This window comes from Salvelinus sp. IW2-2015, unplaced genomic scaffold (assembly GCF_002910315.2).
Source record: "Salvelinus sp. IW2-2015 unplaced genomic scaffold, ASM291031v2 Un_scaffold83, whole genome shotgun sequence".
NCBI classification, from domain to species: Eukaryota; Metazoa; Chordata; class Actinopteri; order Salmoniformes; family Salmonidae; genus Salvelinus; species Salvelinus sp. IW2-2015.
The window spans coordinates 3,865,294-3,885,056 of NW_019942514.1; the positions used below are offsets into that span (position 1 = coordinate 3,865,294).

The 19,763-nt window shown below is 40.6% G+C and overlaps 1 protein-coding gene across 6 annotated transcripts in view; it reads right to left on the reverse strand.

The window, feature by feature from the left end:
- The window catches only part of LOC112068102 (unconventional myosin-VI), a 78,981-nt gene that overhangs the window by 41,816 nt on the left and 17,402 nt on the right, over positions 1–19,763 (reverse strand). For 5 of the 6 annotated variants that reach the window (XM_024135138.2, XM_024135137.1, XM_024135135.1 and 2 more), the window contains exons 3-12: positions 16,943–17,012; positions 14,651–14,724; positions 14,153–14,282; positions 13,844–13,949; positions 12,593–12,648; positions 12,394–12,491; positions 12,110–12,274; positions 7,725–7,805; positions 1,203–1,383; positions 347–491 (exon numbers count right to left, since the gene is read on the reverse strand). In XM_024135138.2, the coding sequence (XP_023990906.1) occupies positions 347–491; positions 1,203–1,383; positions 7,725–7,805; positions 12,110–12,274; positions 12,394–12,491; positions 12,593–12,648; positions 13,844–13,949; positions 14,153–14,282; positions 14,651–14,724; positions 16,943–17,012 (1,106 nt within the window). Of the gene's footprint in view, positions 1–346; positions 492–1,202; positions 1,384–6,542; positions 7,549–7,724; positions 7,806–12,109; positions 12,275–12,393; positions 12,492–12,592; positions 12,649–13,843; positions 13,950–14,152; positions 14,283–14,650; positions 14,725–16,942; positions 17,013–19,763 lie in introns of those variants that run through there. The other variant, XM_070438020.1, reaches the window with a different exon arrangement.

The following is a 19,763-nucleotide window of genomic DNA, read 5'->3' on the forward strand; positions in this document are numbered from 1 at the left end:
TTGCATTCAGACGAGGGAAGCAAAAACCGTCATATCAGTCGGCATAGCGGGACAAGAAAGCAGGAGAGATGGTGATGGCATAAGTAAGCCAGCACGACGGTATGCATTACTATAGTGATTTCAGTAAAAAAACGGTGCAAATCAACATCCGGTTGAAAACAACGCTATGGCAGACAGCAAAAGTAAAAATATTTGAACTCCGGCGGCAAGTCCCATCTATCGTGGCGGCAGATGGCATTCACCGCCAGCCTCAACTTAATTTACCGTCGTGCTCTCATCGAAACAATGCCATCGAGTTTGCCGTCTACCTCATACCATCTAAATGCAGCATTAGAGGTAGTCTTACTTGATAACTGTTCCTTTGGCGCCCCCTGCTGTGGTGAGCATGACCCTGGTGGTGAGGCTGACTCTCAGGTCCTCCTGGTCTAGGCCCAGCAAGTCAGCACAGTAGGCCAGCTTCTGACTAGACTGGTTCATCAGGATGCAGCCGCCTGGAAACACACACACACCAAAACAAATTATTGGTGCGCACAAAAAGAAAATGGAGCAACATCCATTATGCCTCCTCAATTGGATTTTGGATGGATTTTAGTACTTTCTTTCTCCTGCCAAATGCTTGAATACAGCCACACTGGGAATACACGCCACACATTCTGCAGAAGTAGTACCGTCTTTGTCGCAGGCTGTGAAGTAGTAATGCACTTTTGAAGGGCAGAGACAGACAGATGGTCTGAGAGAGGGAAATTAGCTGTCAACATGTAACCATTTCAACGGAGTGAGCACCTTGCGACGTTCCAGGTAATATCTGCTCTCGAGGCAGCAATCGATTACATCATCCATCTCAAGATAAGCTTGAATCATCACTTTTCTTTCATGACAGATGTATTGCATCACTCTTGTGCAGCTGGTAGGAGAGTGGAATCAGAGCATGTCCTTTTCAATGGGTGTACTTCAAAGGTGGGACAGTGAGACCCTACAGAGAATAATGTGTCAGCCAGGGGTGGGGAGTAGACCTCCTGCCACGTTATAGAAGTGATTCAATGCTGTCAGAACAATAAAAGGACCAATAAGCCCCATTGAGCGTATGCAGATGAGTGCTTGTGCACACACACACACACACGTATCTGCGTAAGTGTGTGTACATTCTAATACTCCAGAGAGCTACACTAAGAGAGATACGCTAGGTATGTAACTTGATTTACCCGATGTACTCCCGGTTTCCTCAAAGTCAATGTTTCCCAGGTGGAGCACCCCGGCCACCACCCTGAACAGGTCCAGCTTCTCCGTGTCATCCAGGCCAATCTTCTTCATGGCCCCGCACATCCTGTTGAAGTCTCCCTGGTCGTCCAACAGAGGGTCCTTCAGGGCGCCCAGCTTCACATGCTGGAGGAGGAAGAGACAGGAGAGTCAGGATACTACACCTAGGCCCGTATTCACAGAGAGTCTCAAAGTAGGAGTGCTGAACTAGGATAAGTTTCGTCTTTTAGATTATACTGAATATGATTATGGACAGGGTGACCTGATCCTAGATCAGCACTGTTTGTGAATACAGGCCCTGTGCTAGCTAAAGTGAAGAGTCTTTCCAGTGCCATCGTGTGACCCAACTAGGAAAGACTCCTGGCCTCCCTTGTAGGCTGTCATTTTTCATGTGAGAGCCATCACACACACACACACACACACACACACACACACACACATCACACCTTCCTACAGTATGAAGGCTACAGTAGCCTTGACTGACCTAGCGTCAAATGCTACGTCTCACCCCTAATATCAGAAATTAGAAATCCACCACTGACAGATAAAAGCAGAAGCATAGATAAGTACAGTGGATTTGTGGTTTCTGGTTTGAATGAAGGTTGGCAGACTTCAAAGCAGAGGCACACTAAAGCGAATGTCACAGTGTGATGTTGTTCTAACACTACTTCACTTCCGTGAGATTTTGGTTGTTGGATTTCCCCTGACCAGTCATAAGTGTGTGTCTAACAGTTTCTCCTTAGACGGATAATTCACCACACTGTGACATTCTGAGCCTGACAGAAGCTGGATAAAGAAAAATCCCATGCACAATGATAAAGAAGCATGCTCTGCATAGCTCCTGTTTGCACTACAATCACAAGCATGGGGTTTACATAGTGAGCAAAACAAAGAGTGTCTTCTAAGGAAAGCGTCATCACCTCATCATCCTGCATTACACAGACCCGAGGCAGGGCAAAGAGACGTGCAAGCTTTATTAGTTACACCCCAACTGTCATGTGATCATTGCTCTCTCAACACACTGAATATAAGCTGTGAAAAGGTACATTTGGTTCATTGTTAAAATGGTAAATACATAGGCCTGTTTAAATTTGTCTGAATGTAACAATTCACACATAGCCTACAACAGATTTGCCAGACTTTCACCTAAGCCAAAGCACCGGAAGTTATTTATTTCTAAAGACAATCCTTGATACAGTGTGGCATGAATACTTCCTATACCCTATATCTAAGGTTGGGCGATGTCAACCTTTGTCCTATTGTGATTATGTACTCATAAAAGCTCATGATATATGATGGCATTGCACCCTATTGGCCAACCCAAAAAAGTATAATAATGTGAGGGTTTTTAAACTCTGCTAAAAACCACCGTAGGCCTATAGCGCGAAATTACAACTAGACGAATCATGACGAAAGATAATGTTGAAAGCCTGGGCAGAGGCTAAGTGCAGGCAAATCTTTTTTAATATTCCTTTCTGGTGAAGCTTCAGCATGGAAGAGGTTTGTGTGTGTCTGTCTGTGTCAATGTGGCACACACATGACGGCGCATGCGAAAGTTAGGCTATAAATCAAGGGCTAGATCGAAGAAAAGTCTAGACCGTCTTCAGAACTAGATAATACCTGCTTTATTTGCATCCACCTATCTTAATATTGTTTGTTCAATCTCTCATAAAGCTATGATTGAGAATATGCCTATAGACTTTCATTCTTGTTCTTTTTGAAAGCGCCAACAACTTCTTAGGATATTTGAATATTTGGGAAATATACTGTTATGAATATCCAGTACATAACTTGGGCAATTCCACCACTTTTTAACCTTATTTTCATCATATCCAGTACAATACCAGTGTCTACATACAGTACATTCAGAAAGTATTCAGACCCCTGGACTTTTTCCACATTTTGTTACATTAKAGCCTTATTCTAAAATGGATTAAATACATTTRCCCCCTCATCAATCTAAACACAATTCAGCATAACGACTAAGCTATGAGACTCGAAATTGAGCTCAGGTGCATCCTGTTTCCATTGATCATCCTTGAGATGTTTCTACAACTTGATTGGAGTCTACCTGTGGTAAATTCAATTGATTGGACATGATCTAGAAAGGCACCTGTCTATAAGGTCACACAGTTGACAGTGCATGTCAGAGCAAAAAACAAGCCACGAGGTTGAAGGAATTGTCCGTAGAGCTCCGAGACAGGATTGTGTTGAGGCACAGATCTGGGGAACGGTACCAAAACATTTCTGCAGCATTGAAGGTTCCCAAGAACGCAGTGTCCTCCATCATTCTTAAATGGAAGAAGTTTGGAACCACCAAGACACTTTCTAGAGCTGGCCGCCCGGCCAAACTGAGCAATTGGGGGAGAAGGGCCTTGGTCAGAGCGGTGACCAAAAACCCGATGGTAACTCTAAAAGAGCTCCATAGTTCCTCTGTGGAGATGGGAGAACCTTCCAGAAGGACAACCATCTCTGCAGCACTCCACCAATCAGGCATTTATGGTAGAGTGGCCAAATGAAAGCCACTCCTCGGTAAAAGGCACATGACAGCCCACTTGGTTTGACAAAAGGCACCTAAAGGACTSTCAGACCARGAGAAACAAGATTCTCTGGTCTGATGATTCCCTGAATGCCAAGCATTAAGTCTAGAGGAAACCTGACCCCATCCCTAAGGTGAAGCATGGTGGTGGCAGCATGATGCTGTGGGGATGTTTTTGAGTGGCAGGGACTGTGAGACTAGTCAGGATCGAGGGAAAGATGAATGGAGCAAAGTCCAAAGAGATTGCAATTTCAGTTTAATCCACCTGAAAAAACAGAACAAATAATACAACAAATATTGTGGTTAAACTCAAATATACTAATTGATAAAAAAAATATTTTCAGAAGAAATTTAAAAAAAGGTATAATTTTAGTGAATGATATCATAAATAGGACTGGTGGAGTTACATATGGAAATGTCTGCTCTACCCAAAATTACAACCAACTAATTGCAGCGTTACCACAGAAATGGAAGAAGCAAGTAGAAGGGGAAAAAAGTAAGGAACTTGTATGTCGGCCGTGCATTAAAGAACATAAATGGTTAAAGAAAAGTGTGATAAATAAAAACATATACCAATTTAATTTAAGGACCAAAAAACTGACAGCTGTGCCATATAAATTGCTAAATAGTTGGTTAGAGATTTTCGATGTACCCATTCCATGGCACATGGTTTATGAATTGATACGCAAAACAACGCCGGATTCAAAACTTTAAATTAATATACAAAATTCTTGCAACCAATAGAATGTTATATATATGGGGATACAATCTTCCCAGCTCTGCAGATTTTGCTGTGAGGAGGCAGAGTCATTAGATCATTTATTTTGGTATTGTCCATATGTAGCACGTTTTTGGTCACCGGTCCAGGAATAGCTGAAGAATTGCAACATTTGCCTAGAACTAACGCTGCAGATAGCAATACTGGGTGATTTGAAAAGCCATAGTCAATCAATCAATAATATAGTAAATATTTCAGAAAAAAAAATCTTTAATTTACAATCTGTAGAAGCTATGAGAATAGAAAGATTCAGTACTTTTGTGAATCATCACATCCAAAATGGATGGTGTTAAGCGATAGCTGGGAGGGGTTGAATGGAGCTGAAGGGTGGAATTAATAACAAGATAACCAATGTAAAACATACGGGGTCTGTAAAATGTATATAGGTTTAGAAATAGCACAGTTAAAAATTGAAATCAAACTGGATGGATATCAGAAATAGAGGAAGGACTAAAAACAAACAAAATATAACTATTGTAAAATAGATTGTGTCTGTAAAATGTGTATAAGATGTATAAACTGAAGGTAGAAGCCTAAGTGTTATTGTTTATTAGTTTACTCCAATTGGGGGAAGTCCAAAGAGATCCTTGAAGAAAACCTGCTCCAGAGCAATGAGGACCTCAGACTGGGGAAAAGGTTCACCTTCCAACAGGACAACGACCCTATGCACACAGCCAAGACAACGCAGGAGTGGCTTCGGGACAAGTCTCTGAATGTCATTGAGTGGCCCAGCCAGAGCCTGGACTTGAACCCGATCTAACATCTCTGGAGAGACCTGGAAATAGCTGGGCAGCGACACTCCCCATTCAACCTTACAGAGCTTAAGAAGATCTGCAGAGAAGAATGGGAGAAACTCCCCAAATACAGGTGTGCCAAGCTTGTAGCGTCATACCCAAAAAGACTCAAGGCTGTAATCGCTGCCAAGGGTGCTTCAACAAAATACTAAGTAAAGGGTCTGAATACTTATGTAAATGTGATTTCTAAAAACCTGTTTTTGCTTTGTCATTATGGAGTATTGCGTGTAGATTGAGGGGGAAAAAACTAACTTACTCAATTTTAGAAGGCTGTAACGTAACAAAATGTGGAAAAAGTCAAGAGGTCTGAATACTTTCCAAATGCACTGTATGTGAAAACGGCGCATTTTTACAAAGAAAGTTATACCCGATAAAAAATAAATAAAAAAAAACATTTTAAAAACAGTGATTTTCAAATGCTATGAGATTAGTGGTGACGTGGGGAGCAAGAAAATAACCTCCCTCTGGCTAGAAACTCGTTGCAAGTTTTGAAAATCTGTGTTTTTCTTCCTTTAATCCTACCCTGATCACACAGAGAAGCATTTTTCAGCTTCAGCTTTCTTCTTATCTTGTTAACCACGCTCCGTTTTCATATATGTGGACACTGGTATGGTGCTGGAGATAATGAGGTTGAAAAGTGGCAGAATTTCCCTTAAAAGCATTTATGATAGGTCTAGTAGGAGGATTGGCCAATTGGCCAATTGCTTTTCAACCTCGCATGGAGTGATTTTTCCAGCCCCACTAAGATAATTTCTTTCTTATTTAACTTAAACTTGATTAAACTTGTCATTAGATTGTTCAATAAGCTATAGATATTGTTTCTTCTCTGTCGTTATTAGTCCCCTGGCTACCGTACGTTTTTAGGCTTTCAAAACAACTTTTTGAGAAGGAACTCCAATTAATTCCTTGTTTAAATCGGGAGAAAGCCATGCATGCATAAAATGATGAAAGCCCATAGTTATATTCGTAGCCTATCGAATGGAGAGAGAAGGGAAAATAGCCATTTTTTTTTTAAACAGCTAGACTCAAGATAGTTCACAGAAATGACAAAATTATTGGTTTCCTTACCCTGTAATCAAACTATGGACAAGGTATTACAGCAATCCAAGCTTTGGTTTAGTTTCCCTGGCACAATTTCCAAATGCTAACGTTTTAGAATTTGTGTTACAAATCCCAAGTCATGGTACCTATATTATAATTTTTCACGCATCATGTTCTAATCATCTATAAGTGACTATTGAGCTTCACAATACATTTTAGATACTTTCGGAAGGAAGCAAAAAAAAAAAGACATACATATCTTGAAGAAAACAGTCCTAATGTTGGAAAAAAAGCCTTGTCACCCAGAGTCACATTTGTTTATTTTGCAAGCTATAGAACACAATATTTTACAAAAGTAGGTTTTAAAAAGGTCTGCTTCAAGATAAAAACGAATTGCCAAGGAAAATCTGGTATCGTACAGACAACACTACTTTCGGGTTGATTTGGAAATGATGCCTCAAAAATACTAATATCGATACTATGACTAGATCCCGACCGATTTATCGGGTGACCGATGTTATCGCCGATATTAGCCTTTCACGGATGTAGAATTCTGTGGCTACAGTCCTACAATCGACAAAAACATAGCTAAATACCAAAACATTGAAAATGTGTCCTATGTTGTTGTTTTTCAGCTGGCTAGCATGAGGCAGCTCAGTCTTCAGAGCCTAGGCACATTTCTTTGCTGGAATCAGTGTAGTTTATCCTCCTTTCACTAGAGTAGCACAGTTTTCCATTAAAACATCTTGTCTTAGAGCCTCCCGAGTGGCGCATCGGTCTAAGGCACTGCATCTCAGTGCTAGAGGCGTCACTACAGACTTGGGTTCTATCTAGGCCGGCCTCAACCGGGAGACCCATGAGGCGGTGCACAATTGTACCAGCATCGTCCGGGTTAGGGGAGGGTTTGGCCGGCCGGGATGTCCTTGTCCCATCGCGCACTAGCAACTCCTGTGGCGGGCCGCACGCTGACTTCGGTCGCCAGTTGTACGGTGTTTCCTCCGGCACATTGGTGCGGCTGGCTTCCGGGTAAAGCAAGAAGCAGTGCGGCTTGGCAGGGCGTGTTTCAGGGGACGCATAGCTCTCGACCTTCGCCTCTCCCAAGTCCGTACGGGAGTTGCAGCGATGGGACAAGACTGCAACTACCAATTGGATATCACGAAAAAGGGGTAAAAGTAAAAATTAAAGATATATATATATATACATATTAGTACCAGTCAAAAGTTTGGACACACCTACTCATTCCAGGGTTATTTATTTGTTTACTATTTTCTACATTGAAGAGAGGTAGAAGACAATAAGCTGAAAGGTACAGTACCTCAGGACTCTTGCGATTCTGCATGATCTGTTTGTCTGTGTCCTTGCTGGCAAAGTATCTGGTGCATCCTCGATTCAAATACTATGAGGGACAAAGGAGAGCATACACAAACAATTAGCATTCCAGAAATGACATCTGTAGACACAAGCTATAAGCTAAACTATGTTGGATATGTTTATAATTGAGTGACAGAGACATTGGCATAACATTTGATTAGAATGAGACGGACCACAATTTGGGACAAGTGGCTTATCGGACAAGAGACCAAAAGTGGATTGTGCAAAGTGAATGCCTTAGGGACAAAACCCATTTTTCTTACGTTTGGTCCTGAGAATACAGTATCTTACCCCAAGCAAGTATATTTGTTATTAATAAATGTTGTAGGATAACAATGCATGCAAGAACAGTGGCATTGTTTTTTGTCATGTTCAAAGATGAAGTATCTAATATCCATGGCTTCACAGTTCACTTGGCTTTAATTGCGTTGTAAACTCAGCAAAAAAAGAAACGTCCCTTTTGTAGGACCCTGTCTTTCAAAGATAATTCGTAAAAATCCAAATAACTTCATAGATCTTCATTGTAAAGGGTTTAAACACCGTTTCCCATGCTTGTTCAATGAACCATAAACAATTAATGAACATGCACCTGTGGAACGGTCGTTAAGACACTAACATTTGTTGTCCCCATAAATATTAACCAGAGCCAACTTGTTTTCAGACAGCAGATTTTAAATATCAACCGCTAACTTGTGGCTATCAAGAGTTGTTGCTTAACTTAGCTGCGTGGCAAGCTAGCTAGCATGGTAATGGTACAGTAAAGTTACAGTAGCTCTAGCATTCATTTTCATAGGTTAGTAAGAACTATCAAAGTTGGTTATATCTAAAATATAATGCAATCTGCTACTGTTACTAAGGTTAAGTTAGTCCATTTTAATAAATACTATTCAGCTAGCTAAGTTCATTAGCTATCTAGAAAAGAGCTTACAGTATGGTCATGTATATCATTTGGTAATGTTACAGTAGCATTATTTTTCAAATGGGGGGAGCTTTCAGAGTTAGCGTCACCTCATTTTCTCTTGACTAGCTAGCTAGGTAGCTATATTATTATGCCAGGTAAGTTAGATAATGCTTTGATGTCAATGCTTTGATATCCAGGGGACAAACTATGGTTATAAACGTCTCTAGCCATAGCTAACATTACCTATGTAAAATCAGTCAGTCCATGATATAGCCTCCCTGATATAGCCTAAGTTGACTAATTTGCCATGATACTTGATTGGCCTACTTGCTTGAATACTGACAAATTTCGCAACACCACCATGTATTCTTGTGGGCTGACTGATAGCCTTGTTTACATTAGGTTTGCTATGTATTGCTAATTGTTCTTGCGGTAGTGTGACACACTCATCATGTTGGTTTCAGACATTTAAAAAGCCCCATAAAGGAGTTGATGTCCTGCTTGGGGACATTTGCCACCACAGGGGTTTGGCCTGCCGATCGGGCAACAGGCCAGCTCCGAGGCAGAAGAGATGGCATGACCTCTTTCAGAAGGTATGTATTATGACAACAGATAATGGCAAAACATGCAAAGACATATGAACTTTGTGTTCATGTAGAAAACATACTGTGTTACTAGAAATGCCGGTCATTAAATGTAAGCCTTTACTACTAATGAACAGTAACTTTATTATAATATTTGGCAATTAAAATTGTCATGGCATATTGTAACAAAGAGAGTGTATACAGTGTCAAAGTCCCAAGTTGTGACCTTGTCTACCAATCATAACAGGTTGAGGAAAGTTCCAGAGAGCCAGGGTTCATCAACCCTTGACTACAGGTTTCGGCTGAGCTGTTTGAGAGTGCTTTGATATGGAAAGTCACCAGCAGGGGGCTTCCTAAAACAAGCTTCCTTAAGTATCATTACAGAGAGAATTGTCCAATGCAGGTCCGTAGACAGCTTTGTTCGGGGGGCTTCAGAGAAGGGTCTGTGGATTTCTCCCCAGGAGGTCAAATTAATAAAGCTTACAGGCTAAAACAACATGTACTCTCTTCTGATTTACTGAAATTAAATTCCATACTCTAGTGTTGTCTCTGTATTCCCCCCCCTCCCTATATTTTAACGAGTTATCTACCAGTGGACCTACAGCTCCGCCAGCTTCTGTGTCTGCTGTTCAGACTCCTCCATTGAGGACTGCATTTAACTTGTTGTCAATGGTAAATATGACATTTTTTGTCACATTTTTTTCCTCAACTACTATGGCTCTGCTGCCGTGATGGAACACTGTTTCAGATAATTATTTTGACAGGTGACTTCCTACTCTCTTCATTGTGACTATTAGGTGTCTAGGTCTTACTAGTCACCGCAAAATGAAAAGCTCGCTATTTGCTGGTGCAAGTGGGGGCACTTCAGGCTGAGGAGTAAGTTTCACACATTGCCATGTGCTACAATGACCCCTCAAACTTACTCAAAAGCTACCCCAGTGTTGAGCTGAGCGCAACTGTAGATCCAAGTCACTAGGTACCACTGTAAAGGAGTTGCCGCAACACAATACCACAGATGTCTTAAGTTGAGGGAGCGTTCAATTGGCATGCTGATTGCAAGAATGTCATACCAGAGCAGTTGCCAGATAATTTAAATGTTAATTTCTCTACCATAAACCTCCACCAATGTCCACCAAGGTAAATGTGTGTTTAGTTTTTTTTGCACCTTCCTTGTGGAATGATCTCCAGAACTCTAACTCTAATTTGTATGACTGTGTGCAGGGCTCCCTTGAAAAATAGGCCTGGGTCTCAATAACATTCCATTTAACACCCTTGGCCTATATGGATAGGGCTAAATTGAAATATTTCTTACAGAAGAAATATCGAAAGAATATGCATAACCATCGTGGTAATTAAAAGGGAACAGTTTGGAGATTATGGGGAAATTATTTGACTAAACACGACTAGCTAAATTAAAAAATACAATCTTATAGTGTTAGGCTTTCAAAAGGTAATTCAGAGAAACAGATTGTAATTTTTGTTCGCATAGAATGGAGTGCATTCAGATGTGTGGTCCGTTGCCAATTTTCTTCACAATACAACAAACCAAGGCTCATTCTGATTAGGACAACCCAGGGTATTATGCCATGTCATCTTGTAACTGTACATCAAAAATATTGATCATAAATGTTGTCACTGTATACTATGTGAGTTTTACGATATGGAAATATGAAGTGCACATTTGGACTCACAGGTGCTTGGCTTGCTTGTAAAACATCAAAGTTCTAATTATTATAATCATCACGTCATCTTTCAAAATACAGAGTCCTCGTAACTTACAGTGGGAGGGATGGGGGCAACTTCTTGTCACAAGCGGTGCTCAAGTTCAGAACGGCTGTCAGTCAAAACCCACACAGAGCTGTGAAGCGTAGACCCTGAGCTCTGACGTCATGTATAGCACATTACTGTACAGCCACTGCGTTCCAATTTAGGCGCTTATCAGTGTCCAAATCTGCCATTTTCAACCCGTATACGGGTACGAGTGTAAAGGGTTAAATATATTTCAATAAAAAGTATGTACGCATGACTAAGTCGATTTGGATAAAAGCGTCTGCTAAATGGCATATTATTATATTAGTGTTATTATAGTGTTGTTTAGAGCGCAGGTGAAATGAACCAACTAATTTAGGTAATCCCCTAACACCTTTAGTGTGGGTGTAGGCTCTAGAAAACTGATTGTAATTATGATTACATTACAAATCCCAAGTTCACAAAGGTGAGTTTAGTTTCACTGGGGGCACAGCTGAAATTGAGAAATGAAAAACAAATACTAAGTAGGTGTGCAGAATCTCTCCACTTTAAAATATAAATTAGAGGGTTTTGTATATTATATATAACACARATGACATCTAGTGGTCATATAGAGAATATATTTACATTTATGAACAGAGGTATGCACAAATCTGGTTCAGTTGTGGACATAATCGAAAGCCTCATTGTTGTCTATGACTACTTTCACACCACTTGGCAGCAAGATTATGTCAAAAGGGAAAAATGTTGGTGGAAAATGTCAGACTAAAACAGAACACACTGGAACATTTTCACCAACGATACAATAGAATTTTCCAATTGACACAATTTGCATCATGGTGGAAGAATTTGCCAGGAGGATGTGTGTTGCTTTATTAGGTAGGGAGAGGAACACAGGATATCTCTCTCGCAAAGAACCCAGTCAGGCATAGGGAACAGGGAGTTCACACGCGAGTGCTATTTGCAGCATTCTTTCCTCTCAACCTGGTATCGAAAGATGCTCTCTAGTTACCCTCCACAGTAATACACAGGTCACCCTCTAGATTGTGCAGTATGCCCGCTTGTGTATGCATAGTGTGTGTGTGTACCACTGACCCTGAAGCTGTCAGGGGAGTCAAGGTGCAGCRTCTGTCTGATGTCRTCYGAGGCTCCGGCACARAGCCTGTAGAAGATGTGGTAGTTCCTCTCCTCTTTACTCTGCATGCAAATCCTTGACTTCTCCAGCAGGTAGTGGGACACGAAGCCACCCACCACTTTATTCTGTCACACACACACACACACACACAATGTGGGCCAATGAAGCAACAATGAAATTTACCAAAATACAGAAATTCCTTTTTAGGCTGAAATTGCATTAGCCACAGAAAATGATGGCTAACCTTTTCATTGAAGTGGATTTCCACAAACTTCCCAAAACGACTGCTGTTGTTATTTCTGACTGTCTTGGCGTTTCCAAAGGCCTCAAGCAGGGGYTTTGCTGAAATGTACATGCACAAAATAAGTATTGGGTTCTCTTCCACTTTGGATGGCCAAAGAACGATTTGGAAGTTATTGGTGAAGTTATTTGTTAAATCCTACCTTGAACAATTCTCTCATCAATATCTTGCCCCGTTCCGTATGATGTTGTTAAATATCTATAGGATGAAGAATAGCAATGATGCTACAGTATATGACGTTAATCTTTGGACTAGGGCTATTAACTCAAGTTAACTTTTTGTAATTGAGGGGACACATTTTTTCATCATGATTTATCGCATTGTCTGAAAGCGTTCAAAATACACTGAAAACATCCAAAATACATAATCTATACAGCTAAAAACAATGCGATGTCAAAACAAGTTGACGTCGAGGGTAAAGAATGTGTGCGTTTATCAATTTACCTGATTTTGCTAACGTCAATATTCTTGTAATACTTAAATTACAGCTCAATTTGAGCAAATTCATAATATGCGTTGAATTGTGATTAGTAAGCAAATCCTGTGATTAACTCCATAAAAAAAGATATACTGTTTGACATCCCTACTTTGGAGATCTGTGAAATTACAGAAAACATGGCTTATGCACTGACGACCAACGTCATTACACAACATCAGGGCTCGACATACAGGGCTGCCCGCTGGCCCAGGGAGGTTGAGGAAACCCTGTGGGTCTGTCAATCATCCACGTCAGTGGCCCACTTGTTCCACTGATACAAATATTGTAATAATGCTATTTTCAATCTAGGCTATATAATAATTGATAAAACAAATAAAGAAATTCCTAAAGCTATTAGGTATGTAGATTATTTATCACGAGCGCATACCACACATTGCCTATTTTGAGCGGAAAATCTGTTGGGCAAGAGTGCACAGCTCTCAACTGGTTGTCGTGTGAAAGAGCTCACAGCATAACAACAGCGGTATGGTAGGTACTAGGAAATACTTCTTAACTTATATCTACCAGTAAAAAAAAAAAATCGGTCTCCTAATGTGGTTTAAGCATTGATGTGGACTTGCGAAAACCTGAAAAAAAAACGAAATCCTGGAAAAACAAAACCAGGAAAACTGAATTTAATAGCCTACTGACTGTTCAAAATGGCTAATAACAGCCTTTTGAGACACAGTTACTGTGCACATGCAAGGGTACGCTTCATACTGCTTCAGCATGATAGCTACAGGACCAAAACAGCAGAGAAGTTTAGTCTTGCGCTACAACACTCTTAATTGTTGCGGAAATTGACACATTGTTTACGTCGTGCAATGTTATCTCGCTCAGTCTATCTTTAATATTTTAAAGGTTGTCTGTAGTAACTAACAAGATCATAGTAGTCAGTAGTATTTTAGGCCAGACCTGAGGACAAACTTTGTGTTTTCTGTCTTCCCGGCCCCAGATTCTCCAGACACTATGATAGACTGGCTCATCTTCAGCACCCTCATGTCCCGGTAAGCCTTGTCCGCTGAAAGACAGAAAGCCAAAAAAAAACACAATCAATCAAGTAATGATCTGATGCTTTGGCAACACTTTCACATGACATAGTCCTAGGCTTTATTCAAATGTATGTCAAATGTAGCCATTGCTTTACATTTAAACACACTGCATTTATGACCAGTAACCAGGCAGTATAGCAGCCACTGATGTAATAGAGATGTCTGCCCTCACCGATAGCGTAGACGTGAGGTGGTAGAGTGCCTAGGGACCGGCCCTGATAAGACTTGATGGTCTCTGGAGTGTACAGTTTGGGTATGTCATAGTAAGGGTTCACCGCAATCAAGATGTTGGCCACACAAGTCTGTGTAGCAAAAAGTCACATTTTTAATCATCACATGAGCTAGAGCACACGTGGCCAAACTCATTTCATGGAGGGCCGAGTGTCTGCGGGTTTTCACTCGTCCCTTGTACTTGATTGAGAAATGAAGGTCACTAATTAGTAAAGAACTCCCCTCACCTGGTTGTCTAGGGCTTAATTGAAAGGAAAAAAACAAACATCCACAGACACTCGGCCCACCGTGGAATGAGTTTGACACCCGAGAGCTAGAGCATCTGAATTTCACAACTAGGCCTATGACCAACAGATGTTTCTTACAGGAAGAGAATGGTCTATCTTAAAGGCCTAGGATTAATCTACATTTGATTTGTAATGAGATGAGGACATCTTACATAAATCTTGTCTTTACTATACCGCACTCTGACGTTGTTTAAGAGTGTGCCTTCATTCAGGTACATAAGAGAACCTGAAAGAGAAAAACAGTCACTTGTGAGAAAGCATCCTTTAAAGAGATTCTCCAGTACTTTTGAATACTTTTTAGCCAGTAGTTATGAAAGTAGCACTCACGAGCCAGACGTGGTCCCCAAAAACTGCTTACTACGTCACATATGTGCAGATACTGTATGTGGAGCTTGCATGGCGGCACAGCCTGCATGGTGCCGCAGAATTCTACTGCACGTTATTTAAGTGCCAACCACTGGTACCATTAATGCTAGTTAGTGCTAGTTTGATCACCAGAGGGCATCTTTGAGAAGCATTTGATAGCCTTCAATAGCAGCTGTACTAGAAAATGTAAAACTTTTTTTGTAAGAACATAGTATATGGGACTGATTTTAAGAAATTTTGCTTCATTAATTTGCTTAATATTATGGGGTTTCTAATCCAAGAAAAACTAAAAACCCTCTGGGTTTCTGTTAGGATGGAAAGGAAAATATGGTGCTGTACAATGTGACAGTTGGGAGTAGGATACAGTAGCTTTTAGCTAAAGAATCCCCGTGTTGTGCGGGCACGCGGTTGACAGGGGTTCAATTCCCCAACTGGGAGGAAGGAGTAGGGTGTCCTTGTAAATAAGAATTTGTTCTTAACTGACTTGCCTAGTTAAATAAAGGTTACACTAAGAGCATAACATTTCTACACCCTAATTGTATAATTGTAGTCTAACCAGTACCAAAACAGAGACTCAATGAAAATAAAAATCTCAGGATAACCAAAACATTTCTTTATTAAAGACTATCAGAAAGAATGTTGGTACTTATTTATTTTGATCCAAAGCCATGAATGAGTGAGTCACTCAGCTTTATGTAGGTGCCGGACTATATGACTGTGCCATCAACTTGATAATATATAACGATATTTTGGAGGTTATTTCGAATTCAAAAAAACGAAAGTGAGCGATTGTAATCTGAATAAATACAAAAATAATATTTGTAAAGGCCAAAACATTTATTTCTGTTTTAAGAGGGAGAGAACCGCTGGGCCAATTGTGCACCGCCTTATGTGCCTCCCAATCACGGTCGGATGTGATACATAATAATAGTTTTTGTTGTATTATTTGTTTTGTCTTTTCTGGTGGATTAAACTGAAATTGCAACCAATCACAGCCGGTTGTGATACAGCCAACCTAACTTAGAAATACATTTGACGATAGAATTCTCCCCTACCCTCCTTCTAGGCAAGTCTATTGTCCAGCTACCTGCTAATATATATAATGGCGCTGCACAACGTGACTTTGTGTGTTTAAAARAGTATTTTCCAGTAAGCAACCATTTGTTTACTTTCATTAGACAATTTTGTTCCAATATTTCTGTAATTCAGTGATATTTATTCCCATAGTAATTTGTTATGGATCCATAACTAAATAAACATCTGCATTTTGAAAGAGTATTTTTATCATAATATATTAATATATTATATTAACTAAAGCATAAAGATATTGATGAAGAAATACTGTACTGCTGTTTTGAGTTAGAAATGTAACACTTCAGAGTACTTAATCATTGAATACATTGCAGGCAGGTGGATGTTCACACCTACAGTAGCCAGGCTATAAAGAGTATATTGTCCTACTAAATCGGGCCACAAGGGTTTGAAAACCTGTTTTCAAAATGCCACCAGCTGTCCACCACTACTGTAAATAAAAACACAGCATCTTGTTTACATTCTTTATTGTAACCACAATGTCACAAATAGATAACGTGACCGGCCAGGAGTGGGCTACAGTAAGAGCAAAATAATCCTAACAAAATATAAGAATAAAAACCTTAGTGTAACAACCTTAGTGTAACAACAGTTAACAACAAGTGTAACAACAGTTACACTTGTGCATGACTGAAGTCATGCACAATTTATAGTTTCTATTTAGGTTTATGTCACCCATTCATTGTCAGAGACACAGTAGGACCCGAAAGCATAATCAGTGCTCTAACTCCCCCTTGTGCTGGTATGGAGCAATGAAGTGGTGACGCAGGGGACCGTACTAAACCACAAATTACCTCTAAGTCATGCAGCATTATCGCAAAACTTTTTAGGGGAGCAACCACTGTATGAACTACACATTGACACCTCTAACCCAAGTACGGGAGCATGTCTTTAAAAACATCTGCACATTAAGTTACATACACCAACATAAAGTCCATACCAGTCAAGCCAACTTGAGGATAGACAAAAGTAATGTGTGAACTTACAGTTGTCCTCCATATGTTTGTTGACATCCTCCTCAGCAGGGAACACTTGGTTCATAGAAGCCAGAAAGGTCTGCAACATCAAAAGCACTTCTGTTATAAACATTTACACAATCTAAACATTTTAATGATAAGTCCTCCACCAGTAGCGGTATACTAAGAGCCAGACCATTTATTTATGTCTCATAAGGGCCTCCCTGAACATGTTCTAGTGTCAATTTTCAGGAGATATACTATATTAATAACACACCGGTCAAAGTTTTAGAACACCTACTCATTCAAGGGTTTTTCTTTATTTTTACTATTTTCTACATTTCGCTAGAATAATAGTGAAGACATCAAAACTATGAAATAACACATATGGAATCACGTAGTAACCAAAAACAGTGTTAAACACTGACACTGCCCACTGACAAAGAAATGAATCAGTCTATAATTTTAATGGTAGTTTATTTGAAGAGTGAGAGACAGAATAACAAAAAAATCCAGAAAAACGCATGTTCAAAAATGTTACAAATTGATTTCATTTTTAATGAGGGAAATAAGTATTTGACCTCTGCAAAACATGACTTAGTACTTGGTGGCAAAACCCTTGTTGGCAATCACAGAGGTCAGACGTTTCTTGTAGTTGGCCACCAGGTTTGCACACATCTCAGGAGGTATTTTGTCCCACTCCTCTTTGCAGATCTTCTCCAAGTCATTAAGGTTTCGAGGCTGACATTTGGCAACTCGAACCTTCAGCTCCTCAACAGATTTTCTATGGGATTAAGGTCTGGAGACTGGCTAGGCCACTCCAGGACCTTAATTAATTGCTTCTTCTTGAGCCACTCCTTTGCTGCCTTGGCTGTGTGTTTTGGGTCATTGTCATGCTGAATACCCATCCACGACACATTTTCAATGCCCTGGCTAAGGGAAGGAGGTTCTCACCCAAGATTTGACGGTACATGGCCCCGTCCATCGTCCCTTTGATGCGGTTAAGTTGTCCTGTCCCCTTAGCAGAAAAACACCCCAAAGCATAAGTTTCCACTCCATGCTTGACGGTGGGGATGGTATTCTTGGGGTCATAGGCAGCCATTCTTCCTCCTCCAAACACGGCGAGTTGAGTTGATGCCAAAAGCTCCATTTTGGTCTCATCTGACCACAACACTTTCCCCCAGTTGTCCTCTGATCATTCAGATGTTCATTGGCAAACTTCAGACGGCATGTATATGTGCTTTCTTGAGCAGGGGGACCTTGCGTGCGCTGCAGGATTTTAATCCATGACGGCGTAGTGTGTTACTAATGGTTTCTTTGAGACTGTGGTCCCAGCTCTCTTCAGGTCATTGACCAGTCCTGCCGTGTAGTTCTGGGCTGATCCCTCACCTTCCTCATGATCATTGATGTCCCACGAGGTGAGATCTTGCATGGAGCCCCAGACCGAGGGTGATTGACCGTCATCTTGAACTTCTTCCATTTTCTAATAATTGCGCCAACAGCCAACCTTCTCACCAAGCTGGTTTGCCTATTGTCCTGTAGCCCATCCCAGCCTTGTGCAGGTCTCAATTTTATCCCTGATGTCCTTACACAGCTCTCTGGTCTTGGCCATTGTGGAGAGGTTGGAGTCTGTTTGATTGAGTGTGTGGACAGGTGTTTTTATACAGATAACGAGTTCAAACAGGTGCAGTTAATACAGGTAATGAGTGGAAAACAGGAGGGCTTCTTAAAGAAAAACGAACAGGTCTGTGAGAGCCGGAATTCTTACTGGTTGGTAGGTGATCAAATACTTATGTCATGCAATAAAAATGCAAATTAATTACTTAAATCATACAATGCGATTTTCTGGATTTTAAAAAAAAGGTTCAGTCTCTCACAGTTGAAGTGTACCTATGATAAATATTTACAGACCTCTACATGCTTTGTAAGTAGGAAATCCTGCAAAATCGGCAGTGTATCAAATACTTGTTCTCCCCACTGTATATATATATATATATAGCTAACAGCGTGGTTAGTTAGCTAAGTCTTAAGCCTTGGTCACATTGGCAGTTTGAAGTTTCACCCTCCTTGGATATTTTTCCTATTTTGTTGCCTTACAACCTGGAATTAAAATGTATTTTGGGGGGTTTGTATCATTTGATTTACACAACATGTCTACCACTTTGAAGATGCAAAATGATGCAAAATGTTTTAGTGTGAAACAAACAAGAAATAAGACAAAAAATCAGAACTTGAGCGTGCATAACTATTCACCCCCCCAAAGTAAGTCAATACTTTGTAGAGCCACCTTTAGTAGCAATTACAGCTGCAAGTCTCTTGGGGTATGTCTCTATAAGATTGGCACATCTAGCCACTGGGATTTTTGCCCGTTCTTCAAGGCAAAACTCCTCCAGCTCCTTCAAGTTGGATGGGTTCCGCTGGTGTACAGCAATTTTTAAGTCATACCACAGATTCTCAATTGGATTGAGGTCTGGGCTTTGACTAGGCCATTCCAGGACATTAAAATGTTTTCCCTTAAATCACTCAAGTGTTGCTTTAGCAGTGTGCTTAGGGTCATTGTCCTGTTGGAAGGTGAATCTCCGTCCCAGTCTCAAATCTCTGGAAGACAAGCAGCTTTTCATCAAAGGTTTCCCTATATTTAGCGCCATCCCTCATTCCTTCAATTCTGACCAGTTTCCCAGTCCCTGCCGATGAAAAACATCCCTAAAGCATGATGCTGCCACCACCATGCTTCACTGTGGGGGTAGTGTACTCGGGGTGATCAGAGGTGTCGGGTTTGCGCCAGACAGCGTTTTCTCGATGGCCAAAAAGCAAAATTTAGTCTCATCTGACCAGAGTACCTTCTTCCATA